The sequence below is a fragment of the Manis javanica genome, chromosome 5 (genome assembly GCF_040802235.1).
Source record: "Manis javanica isolate MJ-LG chromosome 5, MJ_LKY, whole genome shotgun sequence".
Lineage (NCBI taxonomy): Eukaryota > Metazoa > Chordata > Mammalia > Pholidota > Manidae > Manis > Manis javanica.
Window position 1 is genome coordinate 163,136,455 of NC_133160.1, and position 21,689 is coordinate 163,158,143.

Below are 21,689 nucleotides of genomic sequence, written 5' to 3' on the forward strand. Positions count from 1 at the left end.
ATAAGGAGGCTTGTAACCAGACATGGAATGCAGTGCTATAGCTGAGGTTGGGAGTTGCTTCAAAGAGGGATTTGAAATTTTCTGGGAAGAAGGCATTTCGGGCAGTGGTATCTCAGATGCTGTGATGAAGATGCTAAAAACACAAACACACCAGTAGGTTATAGAGAAACTTGTGGTGAGGGTCTAGTTTGTGATGGAGAGAGGAAGCAGAAATTGTAAAGGTGGTCTTGGAAGCAAGGATATGAATCTTTCCAATAGCCAAGCAAAAAGATGTTCAAAAAAGGAATAAATTAAGGTAATGGAAACATATATTCATTGAACAAATGGTTTGCCTTTCATCACCAAATGTACTAGAATATTGGCTGTATGGTAGCCTTAATGCTAGAAGTATATCCAGTTAGAATTTTTTGAAAGACACTCAAAGTGATTATCCACTAACACTCATCACTAGAATCTAGGAACAGTGTGTGTGGTGCCTGATGCCTGATGATGGCCAGTGGTCAGTGGCTGGTCCGGTCCTGGGACTCAGTTCACCCAAATGACAAGGGAGTGTGGATCATACTGGAAAACTACCGTGGCATTGCCCTGTCATGGTTTGTCCTCTTTACTTTAAGTCAGAAAGCCTCATGACATATGGTCTACAAGGCTCTACTTGATTTGGCACCCGCCCTCCTTACTTCCTGACTTCATCCTCTACTATTCTCCCTCCAGTCACATCCTGAATTCCCTGGTGCTTCTCAGAGACACTAGGACTGTTCTGCCTTAGGGCCTTCACACTGTCTCTGCCCTCTGCCCAGAGCTCTCCTCCCCAAGATGTCTACCTGTCTCATTCTCTTATCTCCTTTTTCAAGTCTTTGCCCAAATGCCACCCTCTCATCAAAGCCAGCTCTTACCACCTTATTTAATGTTGCAATCCCCCTTTTCCTACCTCCTGACACTCCCTCATTCCATTCTGTTTTTTTCTAATATCCATTATACTCTATCTCACCAGGTAATTCTTATCTTTTTATGCTTTTCTTTAATATTGTCTATCTCCATCTGATAGAATGTAAACTCGATGAAGGCAGGAATATTTGTCTTAGTCACTGAATCCTCCAACCACCAGGAACATCGACACACACAAAAAAACTCAGGCTGGGCTCTGGGGAGAAGATCTTTTTTGGGGAAGTGAGAGTTTTGTGAGAAAGAAGAAAAGCTAGAGACAGTGGAATAGGAGAATATTACAAGACAAAGGGGAAAGATAAGTTAAAGAAATACTCCTGGGGTCCCAGGGTCCCTTTGGCAGTATTTGAGAAAGACAAATAAAAGACTTGAGTTATTTTAATTTTGCATATTCTAGAGTATTTAAAAATATTAAGCAAAATTTTGTATAAATAGAACATGCACATTCATAAAATTAAATAAAAAGGGTATGCAATGAAAGTGAGTCTCTTCTCCTTCCTTCCCGTTACCAGACACGCAGTCCCCCTTTGTCGAGGCAATTACTGTTGCTAGTTTCTTGTGAGTTCTCCTTCCCCATGTTGCAAACCATATACAACTCTCTGATCCGTGCTTTTTCAGGTATATATATATCAGTATATACAGACTTGCCTCATTCTTTGTTTTAGTAGCTGTAGAATATCCATCATATGGATGTGTTATATTTAATAAGATTCCTGTTGATGGATGCTTAGGATATTTTCATTCCTGTGCTATTATAAATAATAGTGAAATGAGTATCTCCATATATATATTCTCTGCACATGCTTTTCGACATGAGCAGCAAATAGCTTTTCTCAGTTTGCTTTTTAACTTTGTTTATGCATTTTAATTTAATTTATTTATTTTGATCAAGATACTAAAATGCACAGATCTTAGTGTATGGCTTGATGAATTTTGATGTGTGTATATACTCATGTAACTCTCACCCAGATCAAGGGATTGAACATCCTCACAGATTTTTTTCCCTTTACCTATTTCACCCGTCCTCCCACTTCCCTCCCCTGTGGCAACCGCCAGTCTGTTATCTGTGTTGTGTTCATGCATTTAAAGATATTTTTATTGAAAACATTTTTTTGAGGTTCAATTCATTGTATTTAAAAGGCCTTCTCCACTTTAAAATAATAAAAAGAACCCTCCCACTTTTCTTTCAGTTCTTTCATTGTTTCATTTGTTCACATTTATAATTTGACCCATTAGAATTTTTTTGGTGGGAAGTGTGAGGTAGGGATCCCATTTTATATTTTCAGCACCTTCTGTTGAATGACCCATCCTTCACCCACTGCCCCAGTGATTTGCAATGAATTTGGTTATTTGGGCTGGGACTGAATTAGGTGAGTCATGGCTTTATAAACATTACAGTATTTTCTCACAGCTTTATTGAGATTTTACACACCATGAAATTGACCAGTTTAAAGTGTGCAACTCAATGTGCACCATAATCTGATTTCAAAACATTTCCGAAACCATAGAAAGAAACCTCATCCACATTAGCAGCCACTCTTCATGCAAAATATTTCAAAGGAATGCATTGAATTATGCAAACTTAAGTAGAATATTTGCTGAAATGTATTTTTTTCCCACCATTATGCTCCTCTGGAAATAGAAAATCAAAGGTTTGGAAATATTGTTTGTCCTGAACTGATGTGTCCTGGGATGCTAATTGTATCTTTCTTTTTTTGGTAGGGGTTACAAAATGATAGGTTTTAGGTTTTTAAACACCTACTTACTTTGTCGTATTGTAGACTTCAGAGCCTTCATGTTAATGGCCTTTTGAATCTGTGAGGCTGGAATTGGTACACAGTATTTTGTAAGTTTTTTTAGTGACAAAACCTTTGTCCTTGCTTAACTCACTATGGAAAACACTTGGAGAAATACTGAATAAATCAGTGCAAAAATTTAACTTCTAGTAAATGTGTCCACTGATTGAGATCTCTTTGTAAATATCACATTTTTTCTTTACTCAAGGAATAAAATAAACCCATGCATCAGTCAACTAATATTTGACAAGGGAGTAAAATACTTAATGTGGAAAGAAAAGTTCCTTTAATAAATGGTGTTAGGAAAATGTGGACATTCACATGCATGTTCACCTTTTTTGAATTACAATATTAGCTGTAAAAACCCCTAATTTATACCACTCAAAAATTAACTTGAAATGGAATTGAAATCTTAAATGTAAGACCTCTGGAAGAAAACATAGGGGGTTTGTAAAAAAATAAAAAAGATGGAACTACCATATGATTCAGCAAACCTCCTTCTGTGGACATATCCAAAGGAATGAAACAAGATATCAAGAGATATCTGCACCCCCCTGTCTAATGCATTATTTGCAATAGCCAAGACGCGGAAGCAGCCGCCGGTGTCCATCAAAGGATAAGTAAAGTGTGGTGTATATATATATTCAGTGGAACATTATTCAGCCATAAAAAAGAAGAATATCTTGTCATTCAAGACAATATGGATGAACCTTGAGGGCTTTATACTAAACGAAATAAGTCAGACAGGTAAATACTGTCTTATCTCACTTACATGTGGAATCTAAAAAAAAGCCAAACTCAAAGAAATGGAGAGTAGAATGGGATTTGTCAGGGGCTGGAGAGAGGGGGAAATGGGAGATAGTCAAATGATACAAACTTAGTTATAAGATGAAAACGTTTTGAAAATCCAATGCATAACATGGTATCTATCATTAACAATATTGTAGTATATCCTTCAAAGTTGCTAAGAGGGTAGATCTTAAATGTTCTCACTACACGCATAAAAATGATAATTATATGAGGTGATGGGTATGTTAGCTGATCTTATTTTGCTAATCATTCACAGTACATGTATATCCGACTGTCATGTTGTGTACCTGAAACTGACACAGTGTTATTTGCCATTCATGTTTCAATAAAGCTGGAAATAATAGAAAATATGGCTGGTAGAAATGTAAAATGGTTCAGCTGCTGTGAAAAACAGTATGGTGATTCCTCAGAAAATTTAATAGTGAATCGTAATATGATCCAGCAATTCCACTTCTGAATATATACCCAAAGAAGTGAAGAAGGGACTCAAACAGACATATGGACACCCATGTTCATACCAGCGTTATTCAATGGCCAAAAGGTGGGAGCCACTCAAGTGTCTATCAGTAGATGAATGAAGAAAATGTCTATCTGTACAATGGGAAGTTACTGAACTTTCAGAAGGAAGGAAATTTTGACCTACACTACAACATGAAGGATTCTTGAACACCATATGCGTAGTGAAATAAGCCAATCACAAAAGCACAGAAATGGTATGATTCTACTTATATGATGTATCTAGAATAGGCAAAATTGTAGAGAAGGAAATAATGATGGTTGCTGGGGGCTATGGGAAGTGTAAAACAGAGAATGAGTTTCAGCTGGGGAAGATGCAAAGATTCTACAGGTGCATGATCCGTGATGCACAACATTGTGAGTGTACTTAATGTCACAGAACTGTGTACTTCAAAGTGGCAAGTTTTGTTATGCATGGTTTATTACAATAAAAAATAGAAAAAAAGATGAGTTGGGATGCAGGGAACATATTAGTATTTTATTACTGTGCTAGGTGTTTTCAAGGCATCATGTACTTAATCCCCACACCACTTTAATGAAGCAGGTGCTGTTATCTTCATTTTACAAGTGAGAAGATCAAGACACTGAGGGCTCAGGCCCACACAGCCATAAACATGGTGCTGGAAGGATTTGAGTCAAGCACTTCTGTCACCAAACACTTCACTGTCCCCTGCATCTTGTGAGGGCAACTAATATTAATTTCGTGACAAAGGGCTGGACTTGATTAATAATTCAAGTTGATAGTGTGTTTTGCCTGGAAATCATTAGGAGGAGGATAGGTAACCAGGGGTGGCCAAAATGAGACAAATCCTTGGCCTGCAGAGGAAGAGACTCCTCAATAGCAGGCTCTGTCCTTCTGGCTGCCCTGGGAGTGGCACTGTGAGCAAGACTGGATGGGGACCTTGGGTGCTCACGTCCCAGTTCCTTCTGTTTTGTGGTTCCTCAGCTCTGCCTTGGGGGTCCAGCTTTCCTGCCCAGAACTGCTTCTCCCATTGACCATGAAATACCTCCCTTCTCCTGTCACCTGCTCACCCAGCGGGAGCACACAGCCCCACCGGGCTATGGCTTTCTGCTGTCCTCTCCACCCAAATGTAAACTGTATACCAACATCTAGGGCAAAGACTAGACTATAATAGAGACTCAACAAAGGCTGAATGAAGAAAAATATTTATCATTCCTATTTATTTCAATCAACAGTTTGTGACTTAGAAAGCTTTGGCTGCTTTATGTAAAGTGCTAGGATGCACAGCAGTAACACATGCTGGCATCTGCCAAATATTTGCAGTCTGCAGAGCAATGTTAAGTCCATATCATCTTCCCAGAGACTCTTGTGGTAGGTTGGACAGGGAGCCGACGTCCAGAGAAGTCAGGTAACTGATCTATGGTCACAAGGCTAGGGCCAGACCAGAGATTTGAACCCAGGTCTTCAATTTCATGGATTCTTCTTACAGAGCCCTCTAAGTTCAAAAGCTACCATACTGAAATGGGCCAGTGCCTCAATATTTGCCAAAATTCTAAAAAAAAAAAAAGAGTAAACTCCATACCTTGTTCTGGGTTGGTGAGTTGCTCCAGGATTCTACATTCACCAGAGACCGAGGAGCTTTCATGAGAGCTTCAGCGAAAAACTTGCTTTGGTACCAGACCGAAAAACAGATCCAAGTTCTCAGAGGTTTCCAAATAGTTGTGCTAAAAATAATTTTCTTCTTTTGTCCCAATGAAGCCAGAGGCCCTGGAAGCCATTCATCGGGTGAGGCTCAGTCAGGGGCCGGTTAAAATTACGGTTTTGTTCGAGATAAACTGTGAGCGCCTGCTTCTTTGACTGTTACATCCAGGGGCGCCTCCATCTCTATGTGTCGTGGCCTCTTTTTCAGATTTGTTTACTTCACTTTTTCCCTCTTGGTTTGTTTTCCACTGAGTGGATGTTTCAGGAAAAAAATTACTCACTGGCTGGAAATTAGTTGTTAACTTAGAGAAAAGAGTCATTTCCTATTTGAGAACTTTCAGTGTAGATCTTCAGATTCCGGACAGTGGGCCCTGTCTCATGGAATAACCAGGAGAAGGTGTCCCTCTTCTTGGTAAAAGTGGCAGGAAAGTGGCCCCTCACCATTTTCAGCAGGAAAGTGCTATAAAATGAAAGACGGTTATGTGTACTGTGCTGGTGTTTTCTTTGTTCTCTGCTGAATGCATAAATGATTGGGTATTTTTAGAAGACTAATATGTCTTTGTTACTGTAGAGAACTGATCATAACATCTCAGAAGGCAGAATGGTTCTCTAAAGCCTATGACTGCTCATTTTCAATGCAATCAATGTCTTTGTTTCCTTCTGACACATACTTCTTAAGTCTCCTTAGCAGCAGCAATATAACATTCATGATGTCATTTACGGAGACTAAGCAACTAAAAAATCTTGTTTGTATCTGGCTTTTCCACACATTCTTCTCAAGTAGTTGAGAATGCTAATTGCAAGAACTATTTCCAAAGTTAACAAAGTGAACACCTACCACGAACTTGACCAGGAAGGTGGGTGGGCTTCCCACTCCAATGAGCTTTATTTTGCCGTAGCTATGTGCTCTCCCATCTGGAGGAACTGATCATTTGAATGTGTTGGCTGTCCAAAATCTGAATGCTGTCATCGGGTAGTAAAAACCACGCCTTGGACACAGAAGGGAGTCACAGTATTTTGCTAAATTAGAGTAATGTCTTCTTTTCATTGAAAAAATTTGACATATAACATTGTGTAAGTTTAAGGTATAGAGTGTATTACTTTGATATATTTATATATTGTAATATGATTGCCATTACAATGTGATATTTATCACACTATATAATTATAGTACAATATTATTTTCTATATTCATTATACTGTGCAATAGATCCTCATGGCTTGTTTACTACTTGTTCCAAGCTTGTTCTCTTAAATGCATTCAGTTATATTCTCCTACACTCAGTCCCTGGTAGCCACCGTTTTATGGAGGAGGATCTCAATCAGATAGAGTCCCTGGGTTTATCTTCTCATCCTCAGAGTAAAATGGTTGTCCCTGATTATTTGTAAGGTTTATAATAATTCTTAATATACTCTAACAAACTGCTGATCCCTGATGAGATGGAGTAAAAAAAATGACATTAGCCACTTCTATATGTATAGGTAGAGAATCGAGTCACTTCGTGGAGGACATATTTTTTGTTACTGAGAGAAGTCACTCAAACGACTCTCTTAGTACTGGACATAAAAGGAGGCACTTGGTAGTGGCTTGGAAGTTTTCCTCTCAGGGACCATTGGCTGAAGAGGAATTGAAATTATTTGCTTAAAACACCCAGGTCATTATTTCCTTTCTGGAAAAGAAGAAAGCAAGGGTCCAACTCCTCTCCCAGACACAAATTTAGGGAAATTAGTCATGCAGTGTAGGGTTAGTCGGGTCCAAAGCCTGGAAAGGACAATGTAGACCACAGAATGGAATTGACAAGGAGGTAAGTGGGAGTCTGGGCCAAAAGGCCTAAAGGATTTTGGGGTGGCTGGTTTTGGTATGATTATGAATGAGACTGCAAGTCTGTCTGCTTTCAGTTACTCAGTCATAGTGGACGTCCTTTGATGCAATGGCTGAACATACAATGGTGAGTTCAAAGGGTCATTAGACTGGAGCTTAGTAAGGGGATAACATGGGGTCAGCAAGAGCATCCCATGCAAATGGACACATATCTACTAGATGTGCATGACTAGTATTCAACAGTGTCACCATTTGGCTAAAATCAACAGGGAGAGTGGACCATCAAAGGTTCTGCTTTTTACTTTCTCCCTGGGTTAGAAGCAGGGATGACACCTTTTGAATCAAGCAAGCCCCTAGGTTTCTTAGATCATTCATGGAGAGGAGGAGCTAGATTTCAACTAGGCCATCTGCTGATAAAAGCAAACGAATCCTACCAATTGCAAGAAGAAAATGTCATGCTTATATTTGAACTTGAACTGGCAGAGCAGGTCATTGAGGCTAAAAGGTCTTACCAGATCACCCCTAATAGAGCATCACAGAACAGCCCTTTGTCTTTCGTATGAGAGCCCTGACTACCTGACTTGAAGGAATCATCCCACACTCAACACTGGTCTTCTAAAGGCTGAACTAGAATATCTGTCCTTACAAGCTCAGTTTCAGATATTCCAGCCTTTGAATATGTTCATTTATGTATGTACAAGTGATGGTTTCTTGCTAACGAGCTTTTCTCATTCATACTTCCTTGGAATAGCACAGTCTCTGTCAAAGAGCTTAGAAATGGAGCCTTTTGACCTCCAGAGGAGATAGATGCAGTCTTATCTTTTCTTCCTTCTGTTGGCCAGGAGTTAATACAATTTACAGGTATTCATATTTGCTTCTTTTGTCCTTCACAACTTCGTTAGCTTCTCTTTACAGTTTGATGATAATGTTTCTTGCATCACTAAGATATCACAGTATTTTTTTCCTGTTTTGAAATATTTGATTCTTTGATTTCCTTATTATTTATCATGTCAGCTAATTTATTATAATCTGTATCTTCCTGGACTTCTTCCTCTTCACAGAGAGGACAAACCTTTGAAATTTTCTCCCAGAGCATTTCTGATCTCAGATGTGGCTAAAACTTGTTAGTGCCTGTTTCACTCAGTTATTTTCACACTTACTTTAGAGACAGTGGCAGAAAGTGATGGGTAGAAAAACATGTTAAGGGAATATTAATTGGCTTAGAGTAAGACATCAGATTCCATTTCTACCTGCCACTCAGGCCAAGGCCAAGGTCTTACTCTGTCTTTCCTCGGCAGGTAGTCTGTTTTCTGTCTAAGCTTGGGTTTTTGTTCCTCAGCAGCCTTGTCACTGTCCCACTGAGCTCAGTTCCATCTAGACCAATCCACTCAGTGTTCACGGAGCACCTGACAGTGTGCTGGTAAACCAGCTCTCACCCGAAGGTTCGGATTTGTAACTTTGTCAGTTTCCTCTGTGTATATAATCCCATTATGGCTAATTTCAAGCCTCCAATCTGACCTTCACTGAATGCAAAGTTGGGGAGATATGTACAGAAATGGCCCTTGCCGGCTGGTCTAAGATGACTCAGCACAGCACTGGTAATATATATAAGCCATTTTGCCAGGGACTAGAATTATTTAAAAAAAAGAAAGTTCTAGCTAATTTATAATGAGCACTTATGTGCTAAGACATTATATTATTACCTCTTTTAATCCTCACCGTTGCCTCATCTGGTGAGTAATGTTATCACCCTCCATGTATAGATGAGGAATTTCAGCAGTCTGAGACCACAGTTGGCCCACCTAGCCACTCTACCACACACCTCCCTAGGGTGTCGCTAAGTTTACAAGCCTTGGTTTCTGCATCCAAACAGCTTGCGGTCAGGTGGAAGGCACACCTGAGTCCTCCTCCCCGTAGCACTAGGTTTTGTCAGGAATCCAATCTTCTCTTCCTAGCCTCAGTGCCCAGCTCATATCATCTCCTCTGGCCTGCTAGTCCCTGCTAGCCACGTCCTTCCCATGCCCCTTTCTGTATCTGTTCATATTTGTCCTTATGCATCACTTTCTCCAGAAAATCTTCCTGTCGCTCTGCACCAGGCACGGTCTTCCCTTCCACTGAGCCCTCCTAGCACATTATTTGGACTTCAGTCATGCACCTTAGCTCGCTGATTCTCAGCTGAATCTGTGTGTCGGCACACCAGTGGGCTAGACCAGGTCTTGGCATTTATATGTTTCAAAAGCTCTATGGGTGATTCTGATGGGTAGCTAGGCTTTGGGAATCTGGCTTATCTGCTTTTGTTCAAAAGATGCTGATCTCTTAGTCCTAAACCAGGGAGTTCTAGGGATACAAATTTACTCTTCTCCCTTGTTCACCCTGTTCTTTTATTCATCACCTCTTCACATATTTATTAAACTGCTGATGTATGTTAGGTGCTGAACCTTCGGTCTTGCCATTCAATAGAGAATAAACACAAAACCCCTTTAGAGGAATCACCTAGAGGAGGAAACAGATATTCATCAAATAATCACAGAACTATGTTTAACAAGATGTTGATTAGGGCTTCTCATCATCTTGCAGTTTCAGTCGAGGCCCCAAAGCAGAGAATAACGGGCAATCAATGCCCACATCTCCAGTTAGCACTTGCTAAAAAGCAGCTGGATCTGACACTGACCATTGTCCACTTTCAGTCCACCTAAGAGAAAACTGGAAGTTCAAAAAGGATTAATAGTTGAAGAAAGCCATCAAAGTAGAGAGCTATTCGCTGTTGGGGGAGTGCTAAGGATCTCTCCCCTCCTTTCCTATGAGGGATGGACGGAAGGAACGCCACTCACCCTTAGCCCAGTGGCAAGGACTGCAAGAGACCACTGGTTGTATTAGAAGTTCCTGCAAAAAAGAAACTATTTCTCTTGTTCTCCACCTGATGTTTAATGGAACTGTGAAACTGAAAATATTGCAGCAATAGTCTCATGGCGTCAGAGAAATGTGACAAACAAATCATGGGTGAACTTGGCCCTCCCCTGGAGTTTGATTTCTTACGTGATCATAGAAACTAGAGAATTCTGAAGGCAGAGGCTGACTGCAGAAGAGAGAGCAGCGCATGGCTCACGACTGGACAAGCAAGGATTAGGAGTTTCCCAAGAGGCTGATGGTACCGAGGACGGCAGCCGGGGCTGGGCCGTCTGGATGGCTTCTCCTGAGCCAGGAAGGAGTCTTCCTAGGGTGAGGAAGCGAGTAGGAAGCCACTGAGGATATTGCTGAGAACAGCAGCCAGGGGCGGTGTGGGGGGCAGGGCAAGGTGTCAGCTTGGGAGGGAATCCCTCATACCAGGGGACTGTACAGTGTGGAGGGCCCTCAGAAAGCCTCCGTGATCCTGGGAACGTGTCCAGTCAGAGAGAGCCAATATTGGAAGACCTGGGGCACACCCGTGTGCACCAAGAGAGAACCATGCAAGCAGCACCTATTAAGTGAAATACTTTGATCATTTTTTGGTATCCTCTGGTCTGACTCTAGATGGGCCTCAAATGGGAGGAGGGGTAGGAAATGGGGAAACATTAAAAAACAAAACAAAACAAAACATAGTATAGTGTGAGCTGAAGCCATGGAAATGGAAAACGCTTTGTTTTGGATGTAAAATGGAAGTTTTTATTTTGATTTGAGTTTTTAATATCTGAAAATGAGTCACGATTGAAAAATCAAATTATTCATGTAACTGAAAGTGACCAGAAAGCTAAGGAATTTGCCTGAAGTCATGGAAGAACAGGCAGGAAATATCCCACAGAATTTGACAAGAAGAAGTGATAGGAGAAGAATGAAATTGTTTCTAATTTATATCATATTCAGGACAGATAGGATCATTAAAGAATTCAGTGAACACTGGGGTATCCTGAGAAAAGGCAAGGGTGTTATGGGAGTACTTAGCAAGGCGACCTACTTGAGACCATGGGTCAGGGAGGCCTTGCCTAAAGATATAACACCTGACCTGAGATATGAAACAGGAGTGGGCAGTAACCAGGGAGAGGGGCAGAAAACGCTTCCAGGCTGAGAGTGCCCTGCACAAACGCTCTGGGAGAAGAGGATGCTGTTGAAACGCAGCACTGAGAAGGAGTGAAGGGGCATCAAGCTGGAGGGACAAGGTGCCTGGACCAGGAAGGGCTCTGGGGCCGTGGAAGGTTTGGTCCCTATCCTGGGAGTGGTAGGAGCCCCTGAAGGGCTGTGAGCAGGGTTTTATGGGCTAGGCTGTCAACCCAGGTAAGTTATAACAATGAGATGATATAAGTACAGCTGATTTCTATTGCCACTTCCCTGGCTTTTCAAGGTAGTTCAACAAGTGACACAGGACAGTTTGGTTTCTGAACTGAATCTGCTTTCATTGTAGGGAAAGAAGTGAGTTCTTGCAAAGAAAATAATTTGTATACTTTTAAGAAGTCACTCACTCAGAACCCTCCTCAAAGGAACAAATGTCACTGACCCCTACCGTGCGCTAGGTGCTGCCCCAGGCCCCGGAAATAAGGAGCTGAAAGAGGAAGACAGGATCCCGACGCATGTAGAGCTAACATTCCAGTGGGAATTTCATGTCATTAGGGAAAGAAGAGGCTGGGAGGGCATTCGCCTGACCCCCCATTTTAGGAATGAAGAAATAGATTCAGTGAGAAGTGACTTGCCCAGAGGTCACATTTATATATAACATCAGAATTAAAATCTGGATCCCTGTATTATTTCCAAGATCTTCTTCTCTGTGTAGCATAGCTACTCACTGAGACCTGATTCCTAATTTCCCATGGAGAAGACACTGCAGTATTTTTTATATACATAAATACCCATTTTGTGGAAAACTGAGAATTAATAATATAGCATTATCCCAGAGCATGACACTTGATCCTCATGCTTAATTCCAAAACATCACTTCTCACAAATTAAATCGTAAGAAATTTTTTAAAAACTTACAGAAAATTTCAAATATCCACAGAGACCAAATGGATATGAGTTCCCATGTACTCCTCACCCAGTTACCCAAGGGAAATTCCTCCATCCACTTATCCCTCTTTCCCCTAGCCCTGCATTCTCTATCTTTTGAAGAAAATTCTGCACATCATATCATGTGTTCCATAACTGGTTCAGGAAAACCTGGACATTTTTATCATTTTAGGTAATAAACAACAGAGTGATTGACACTATGCTGTTCCATCAGCCCTTGAGACCTTTTAACCAAAAACGAGCACACTCTAGATAAGTCAAAATGTCTTAAAAGCACTTTACTCTCAGACTGCTATATGGTGCACTAAAAGTTCCAAAATGTAATTTTATGTGGCTGTCAAGATTTTTCTGTGAGGTTTTCAGAGTTCAGGGGAGAGCTCTCTAGTGACTTGTTACAGAAACCCCAAGATTAGAATTCATTAAAGGCTGTGTCCTGGGAAACAAGATGGTGGGGAAGTGCCCTTTAATTCCACCACACATCTCCAGTGAGTGGCGCTGGTGCCAGGCATTCCAGCGTTTGGCTTTTACTAACAAAACCTGTCATTCAGTCCTAAGACTGCTTAGGGAATGACGGAGAACTGGCGCTGTTTAAAAAATATTAGGTAATCCTAGGATCTTGGAATGGGAAGGCTACCAGGGTGATCTGAGTTGCCTTGAGAGCTTGGGAGTTGCCTCAGCTCCGGAGCACATCTCTGCAAGGCTGAGCATCCCTGCTTCCATCCCCAGTAGGGTACACACAGGAGAGACAGGCTAGGTGAAACTTGCATGGAGCAACAGCCAGGAACACAGATCACAAGAGCAAAACTGCTGTTGCGTTTGCGTCACCACTTCCACGCCTCCGGATTGCACTGCCTTCAATTTGCACACTTTCCTGAGAAATATTTGGCATGTGAGAGATGCTGTATCTTTGCATGTATGTGTTCTTTTAAAAAATTGAGATATAATTGAGGTATAATTATCATAATTTCAGGTGTACGCACAATGATTGGGTATATGGACATGTTGCAAAATGATCACCACAGTAAGTGTAGTTTATATCCATCAGGCACATAAGTGACAAATTGCTTTTTATTCTTGTGATGAGAACTTTAAAGATTTACTCTTAGCAATTTTCAAATATGCAGTACGGTAGTATTAACAACTGTCACCGTGCTGCACATTACATGTCCAGGATTTACTCGTTTTATGACTGGAAGTTTGTACCTTCTGACCACTTTCACTTATTTCACACCCCTGCCAACCCCCAGGCTCTGGCCACCACCTACATGATCTCTGCATCTGTGCATTTGGTTTTTGTTTTGTTTTTTTAGATTCCACAGACAAGTGAGTTCATAACAGTATTTGTCTTTCTCTGTCTGACTTATTTCACTCAGCATAATGCTCTCAAGGTTCATCCATATTGTTCAAATGGCAGGATTTCCTCCTTTTTTTGGCTGGATAATATTCCAGAATATGTATATATATAACCACATTTTCTTTATCCATTCTCCATCCATGGACACTTAAGGCTGTTTCAGAGACACCGTATCTTTGAATGATGGAAAATAAAAATTCACCATTTGTCAAGAGTTTATTATGGCAAGGAGCTGTCCTAAGTACCTGCTATGCATTTCTTGCTTATTCTTTAAGATGAGCCCATGAGGTAGCTTCAGATAAGTGAGGGGACTGAGGTTAGGGCCAGACTGGCACCACTGCTAAGGGGCAGAGCTGGACTCCAAAGCTCGCCTCTTCGCTGGTGATCACCTTGTCCATATGGGGAAAATCAAAGCACCATTTCAAATTTCGGCTTAGGATTCTGTCTTCACAACATTGAATAGCAATGAGAATGGGAAGCTTCAGTTCAAACGGCTGTGGGAAGTTTAGCATTGGGTGGACTGGGAATAACACCAGAGCACCTTCTCCCTGCTCCTTTGGTCTTTGGGAGGAGAGATTTTTCCTAAGCACAGCATTCCTTTATTTATTCTAGTCCAGGGAAAGTGGGATGGATGAACTTGAGAACTTTGCAGAGAACAACTGGATCTCTTCAGCTCAGCTGACTGGGGATGAAAATCCGACTAATTTCGGGGAATCTGGATTAAGAAGTCCCTTTGCCATCACACCTAAGCAATATTCTCTTTTTTAAAAAAGAAGTCTAAGTTACACAGAATAAAATGCATCCTTTCTATGTGTTTAGTTCAGTGAGTTTTAGCCAACATATCTAGCTGCGTAGCCATGACATAATAGAGACACAGAGCATTTCCATTTCCTCCAAAATGTTTCCTCCTACCCTTTTGTACTTGTAATTCTCCCCCGACCCCAGCCACTGGCAACCACTTATCTTATTTCTGACCTGATAATTTTATCTTTTCCAGAATGTCACATAAATGGAATCATACAGTATGTGAGATTTTGAGTCTGTCCTCTTACACTGAGCAAAATGCTTTTAAGAGTCATTCGTGTTTCTTTGATTGCTGCAGTCTTCCACTGTATGTAAAAATACAGTTTGTTTTCCATAGTCCAGCTGATGGACATGAGATTTGTTTCCAGAGTTAGGCTCTTCTAAAGTAAAGGTGCAGTAAACACTCATGCACAGGTCTTTGGGTGAGCATTCCATTTGCCTTGGGTAAATACCTAGGAGGGGGATTTCTAGGTAATACGCTAAGTGTATATGAACTTCACAGAAAATTGCCAAACTGTTTCCAAAGAGGCTATGGCACTTCTCATTTTCAGCAACAATATCTGAAAGTTCAAGCTGCTCCGCATCCTCACCAGCACCTGTGTTATTAGTTTTGCCTTCATATCATATCCATCCTAATTGATACGTGATGTTTTGCACTGTGGTTTTAATCAGCAATTTCCTAATGATGCTGAGCATCACTTCATGTGCTTATTTGTCATCCGTTTATCTTCTTTGGTGAAGAATCAGTTCAAATCTTTTGCTCATTTAGGTTGTTTTTCTGCTTCTTATTGGTGGTTAGAATTCTTAGTGTATTCTAGGTATATATATCAGATGTGTGTTTTACAAATATTTCATCCAGTCTATGACTTGACTTTTTTTTTATTAACAGTTGTCTTTTGAAAAGTATTTAAAGTTGGTGAAGTCCAACTGATTAACTACTTTCTTTCATAGTTAGCATTTTTGTGTTTTAGCTAACAAATCATTGCCAAAGCTAAAGTCACAAAGATTTTCTCCTGGAAAGTTTATAGTTTAGGTTTTATATTTAGGTACATGACCCCTTTCAGTATGGGATAAGGTAAGGGTTAAGGCTTGTTTTTTTTTTTTGCATGCTTAGAGACTGTATCAACTGGACAATGGCCAGACCATATTTACAATAGACTTTGACCCAAAACTTGAAGTAACCTTCCCCAGGAATCTAACCCCCTTATCTACCATAACCAGCCCAGGAAGCAAGCCTGCTGGAATTTAGTCTTACAGGAAGTTTGACTTCTCTGTCTATTAAATCCACAAAGTCAGCCTCTGCAGTAATCAGCTCCAAACAGTCAGGACTTGATTAATAACTGACAGCTTCCCTAATTTTTGTCCCTGCTTCTAATGTAAGGCCAACCAGAGAAAGCCAAATATGTGCCTAACCTGTCCTCTAAGATGTCCTGCTTCTTGCTAACCTGCATACGTCTTCCCTGTGCCCACAGTCTCCATCCAGGGCACAGGTGATGCCTTCTGTTCTCACTGTAAAGCTTTCCCACTTTGCCTGCCTTTGAGTCTTTGCCAAAATGCAAGTGAAGACCGAACCCCTTGCTATGGAAGTACTGAGTAATTAGCCTTTTTTTCATTCTCATTTGGTTTGTCTTCATTTATTTGCGTGATGTGGATGCCCGCAGTCCTTTATTTTATTTCTCAATTTGTATAAAGCTCTGGCAGAGAAGAGGGGTACTATTATTGGTGCCCCCAATAAATGTAGGGAAGCCAACCCAACCCTTACTTTTAAGGGGTTTACCATCTATCAGGGGAATCATGGTTTCTGTATGGGAGTTACACCACTACAGGGTCAGGTACAAGAATGTACACCTTGCAATGTGCTCCTATGGGCAAGAACCCTGTCTCATTTATCTTTGTGTCATCCACATGTAGCCAAAGCCTAGAATCTAGAAATGCTTAACATGTGTTGGCTGATAATGACTGATTCTAATTAGAGGCCAAAAGAGCAGGAAAGGGTGTTTTCAATGCTGATTGGGTTTTGGGGGCTACCACCTCTAGGTATGAATCAACACCCATGTAGATAACTCCTTTTTCCTACAGCAACCACCTGGGTTTAGGCCTCGATGTCTCTTACCTGGTCTCTTATCACAGTCTCTTAACTGCTCTCTCCACCCCTACAGCTTTCTGCCTTCAAGTTGAGCCTCTAGTGTGCTACTAAAGGGCACCCAAATAACAGGCATTTGATAAATGAACATTTGCTAAATGAATGAATAATAGCACTGTCCTATTTAAAACCATTCCTATAATCAAATCCACTCTGTAATTTTATGACCCAAAGAAACATCAGTCTACAATGACAGAGAATACACAGTAAACAAGCATGTATTGAGCAGCTACTATTTGCAAAGCACTTTACAAATGAGGTATAAATAAATATTAATTGAACTTAGACCTCATTCATGGGTAGTTATCATGTGAAAGAATTGATTAAAGCTAGATGCTGATTTGAAAACATTTTGAGTACTTGAATTTTGAACTGGATTGTAAAAGAATAGAAACACAACAATGATGATATCATAATAATGTGGATAAAGAAGATCGCTAACTAGGATTTAATGTTTAACACATGCCAGGCAGCATCCCAGCACCTAACATTTATTTTAACTACTTAACGATTGCATGAGGTGGGTATGCTATATGTCCTAAACTCTACCACGACAGGGAACAAGGACTTGTTCATTACTAGAACTGTGCCAGATCACAGGAGGCTCTCAACAATCACTGTTGAATGCATAACATTATTCCCATTGCACGTCTATGTGATAACTACGGCTTCAGGAGGGGAAGGAACTTGTCCCAAGTCACATAGTTGGTAATTGTTGGAACAAAGATGTGAAGTGTTCGGTTTCAAGCAGAATGTTCTAAGGTCCCAAGTTAACCACAATAACTGTGCTCCGAAAATGTCCAGCTAGACTGTGGGTGGGGCACGAGGAGCCAAGAAATCCGGCTGGGAGTTTCACTCCGGCTGGAGCCCGGTGGGCTGGTTTGAACTTAGGCAAAGAGGGAGGAGGAGAGCTTTTGGGGTCAGCGGGTCAGCTCTGGAGTCAGAGTGGCACATTCGGGAGACAGCCCTGATCCTGGGAGCAGATCTCCCCGGACCCCCGCATGCAGGGAAAGAGAGAAACTGAAAGAGAAGAGGGACCTGAAATCTCTCCTTGCCGGGAAGGAAGTCGGCAGTTCCTGGCAGCCAGCTAAAAATAACCTCCAGTTTGTTAAGAACAATAAAGAATTAGCTCAAAGGCATCCATTATGTAGAACTTGGCCACAGGGCACATACGAAGGAAAATCATAGGAAGTGCAAATGCGAAGAGGGATTATTTGCCAGTACGTGGGGTGACATTGTTTGGAATGGTGAGACCACCTTGTTCTTGGATTCCGAGAGCACCTTGGAGGCCAAAAACATCTGTCTTCCTTCCAGCTGGCTGCACAGAGCCACTCTGTCTTCACTGGGCAGGTGTGGTCACTGAGGTGCACGTGTCTGGCCTCCAAGACATTAGCCTGTGGGCCGGGATAAGAGACCTATTTGAAGGGTTGCAGCTGGCAGCCTGAAGAAGTTCTTCAAGGAGCTAACAGTCAACACCTTTTATTGGGGCTTTTAATTTGAAGGCAGCAAATAATAGCACCCATTTATTAAACACCTACTGTATGTTCTACACAGTGAGTCCTGTCCATTTAGTAAAGTAGGGTTTATTATCTACTTTTTACAGATGTGGAAACTGTGGAAACTGAGGCTCCCAAGTGAGAGAATTTGCAGAGGTCATGCAGCTACTAAGTGATGGATTTGGCATTCAAACTGATTTGTCGGACCCCAAAATCCAAGTCTTTAGTTTAAAATGAAGACATGATTGTGCTTAGCTCCTATGATTACCGTAAAGGTTAATTGAAATAATCTATAGAAAATGAGTCACGTGTTGCGTAGAACATTGCAGGTCTTCCACAACTATTAGGTGGGTTAACAATGCTGTCACTGTTGCAGCTGTAGATGCTTTTCTTTAATGGATTGTTGAACGCATCCTCTGTCCCCTGATCTCTGTGTCTGGTTTGTTTGCATCTGAAAACCATCCAGAGGTCTATCCTTAGTTGCAGAGGTAATGTGGCCATTCAGTGATGCAAACCTCACTTTCATGAGGATTTTGAAAATATGTTTGATATTCTTTAAGCATAAAAATAGTGATGATGATGTTGATGATAATAATAATGATAATAGCTTATATTTATTGAAAACCCCTAAACTCACTTCTTGCAGGCACCTTAGGTCTATTCAAACTTTCTGGTGGTCTACCCAGATAATGGAAGACCCTTGTTCTCTGCTTTGCTTCTTGCTGAAGTCACGCTGGGGGACTGGTGGACATGAACTAGGTTCCGAGTTGAGAGTTACAATGGACCCAACAAAGGAAAGATTTAGCAGCAGGTGGTACCTCTCGCACACACATTCATTCCCCTTCCAGCCAAAATAATGTTCTCGATGACTCCATCTCAGCAGAGAGAGCTGGAAATCCCACAGTGACTCACACTATGCCCGGGATGAAAGTTGAGCATAGTGGTTTTGGCAAAAAAGAGATGAAAGCGGTGGAATGTCAGCACAGGATAAATTAGCAGGACTGTCCACATCTTCTGTCTTCCAAAAAGCACTATGCCATCAGAGCACTAGTTAGACCTCTAGAACCTCACATAACTATCATGTCTTTTTCTGTGGTGGAAATAATTATGATCTAGCCTCTCAGCAAGTATCATGATTATAATACAGTATTGTCTATGTTCACTATACTGTGCATTAGATTTCTAGGACTAGTTTACTAGTTGGAAGTTTGTACCCTTAAACAACATCTTTCCTATTCCTCCACCTCCCAGCCCCTGGTAACCACCATTTTACTCTCTACTTTTACGAGTTTGGCTTTTTAGATTCCACATATAAGTGAGATCACGCAGAAAGATATTTGTCTTTCTCTGTCTGACTTATCTCACTTAACATAATGTCCTCAAGGTCCATCCATGTTGTCCAAGCGGCAGGATTTCCTTCTTTCCTATGGCTAAATAATACTCCATTATATGTACCCCATTTTTACCCACTCAACCACTGACAGGCACTGCGTTGTTCCCATATCTTGGCTATTGTGAGTGATGCTGTTGTAAACATGGGCATGCAGACACCTCTTCAATATCCTGTTTTCATTTCCTTTGGTTATATACCCAGAAGTGGAATTCCTGTATCATTTGCTTGCTTTTTCTTTGACCTGATATTACATCATAAGCATTTATCCTCTTTTATTTTTTGGAATAATTAATGACCAAACAATATCCATCAAGTAGTTGTACCATAATTTATGTAATTCCCTCCTCACTGTGATTGGACAATTATGCTGTTTCCAGTTTTTCCTATTATAAATGAGATTACATTGAAAATTTTTGTGCATATGTTTTTATCCATATTTAAGATTATTTCCTTAGGACAGATTCCCAGAAAAGGAATTACTGGGTCAAAAGATTTGGATGTTTTATGTCTCTCTTAGTACATGCTGCCAAACTGCTTTCCAAAAGGCTGTGTGAATTTATTCTTCTCCATCTCTGTATGAAAACAAAATCCAGGGGAATCAAAGTTCCTCAACAATCAGGCACCATTAGTCCCTGGAACACAGACAGAGCCACAGAATCTTTGATTTGGGAGTAACTTTACAGATCAGCAAAACTGACCTCCACTGCTGCTTGAGTCCCAAGGTGTGTTTATGAAGCAAACGCCAAAGCTTGTTCCACAGTGGTATTGACAATTGTACCGTCTCTGGGTTGGGTAGCATCAAATTCCCTACATAACTTCAGTGAGGGGTTCAGCCCAGTTCATTCATAATTTCACAGAATTAGTATTGTGCTGGACTCATAGTAGGTGCTCAGACTACCTTGGCAGATTGGATACAGGTGATGAGACACACTCCCCGGGTTGAAGTTATTTTATTGTCTCCTTGGGTATACAACTCTGGTGGGATATAATAGGCAGCTTTGTGTTGGGACAGAACAGTCACCTGCTGGTATGGCTGGGGCTCAGGGGCAGCAGAGGCCCTCAGTCCCCAGGGCTCCTCTTCTATGGGGTCTTTGAAATGTGAGCTACCCTTAAAAGCTTTCCAGGCACTCTTGCTCAAAGAGCATAGAGTGATATGACCAGGAAGGAGTCATGTGACCAGACAGGTAGACTCCATTTCTCTCTCTTCTGCACCCCAGGCATCAAGCCCTTCTGACCCTGTCCCCAAGGCTTTGCTCTGTCACAGGCCTACTTTTGCCCTGTGGTCTGGCCTTCCTTTGCCCTCCAGGCTGTAGAGAACCTACCACTTTTCCAGGTTTAGCCAAAAGCCAGCTCTGCTCACCCCAGACAGTTTATTCATTTCCCTGAGATTTATCCAGCATCCCAGCAGCTTCCAGCTATTGGCCATATGCTGAGGTGCAGAGTTAGGTAAGTCCAGTGTAGTCCTATACACATTTCATTGTCTTGGAGCTCTACACCTTTGCAAGGTCTTTCTCTGTTTCTTCACCTGGTTCAACTTCACACATATTAAAAAAGAAAACTTTCATTAATCTTCAACTATGTGCCCAGGTACTGGTCACCAACACTGGTGAACAGACATGATGCATCTGCAGTTAGTTGGGACAGCAGTCAGGACCTCACCACTCACATAGTGACTCACAGAAAGTAATTGCTACTATTACTTTCATTTCAATATGGAAAAACAGTGGCACAAGAGGCAAGTATTTTGCTTGAGCCTACACTGTCTTGACCTAACCTCTTAGCAAGTATGAACTCTTAGCCACTTTATATTCTACCATCTCTTTTCAGTAAGCTCTGTGCACACTGAAGACAGCAATTGCTACAAAGAAAAGGATGAGGGGTCGGTGACAGAAGTTTAAAAAGGGAGACCTACTTTAGTTTGAGGTGAAGGCCACTCTAAGGAAGGGATGGTTAAAGGGATTCTTGAGGATGACTTA

At 41.2% G+C, this 21,689-nt stretch overlaps 1 protein-coding gene across 5 annotated transcripts in view; it reads right to left on the reverse strand.

Annotated features, from left to right (window-relative positions):
* C1QTNF7 (C1q and TNF related 7) overlaps nt 1-21,689 on the reverse strand; it is a 105,075-nt gene that overhangs the window by 13,345 nt on the left and 70,041 nt on the right. Inside the window, exons 1-2 of one of the 5 annotated variants that reach the window (XM_017670572.3) lie at nt 5,609-6,436; nt 2,709-2,765 (exon numbers count right to left, since the gene is read on the reverse strand). The exons of 3 other annotated variants lie outside the window; for them this stretch is intronic. In XM_017670572.3, coding sequence (XP_017526061.2) covers nt 2,709-2,739 — 31 coding nt within the window. In that variant the 5' untranslated portion in view covers nt 2,740-2,765; nt 5,609-6,436. Of the gene's footprint in view, nt 1-2,708; nt 2,766-5,608; nt 6,437-21,689 lie in introns of those variants that run through there. One more of the 5 variants, XM_017670574.3, reaches the window with a different exon arrangement.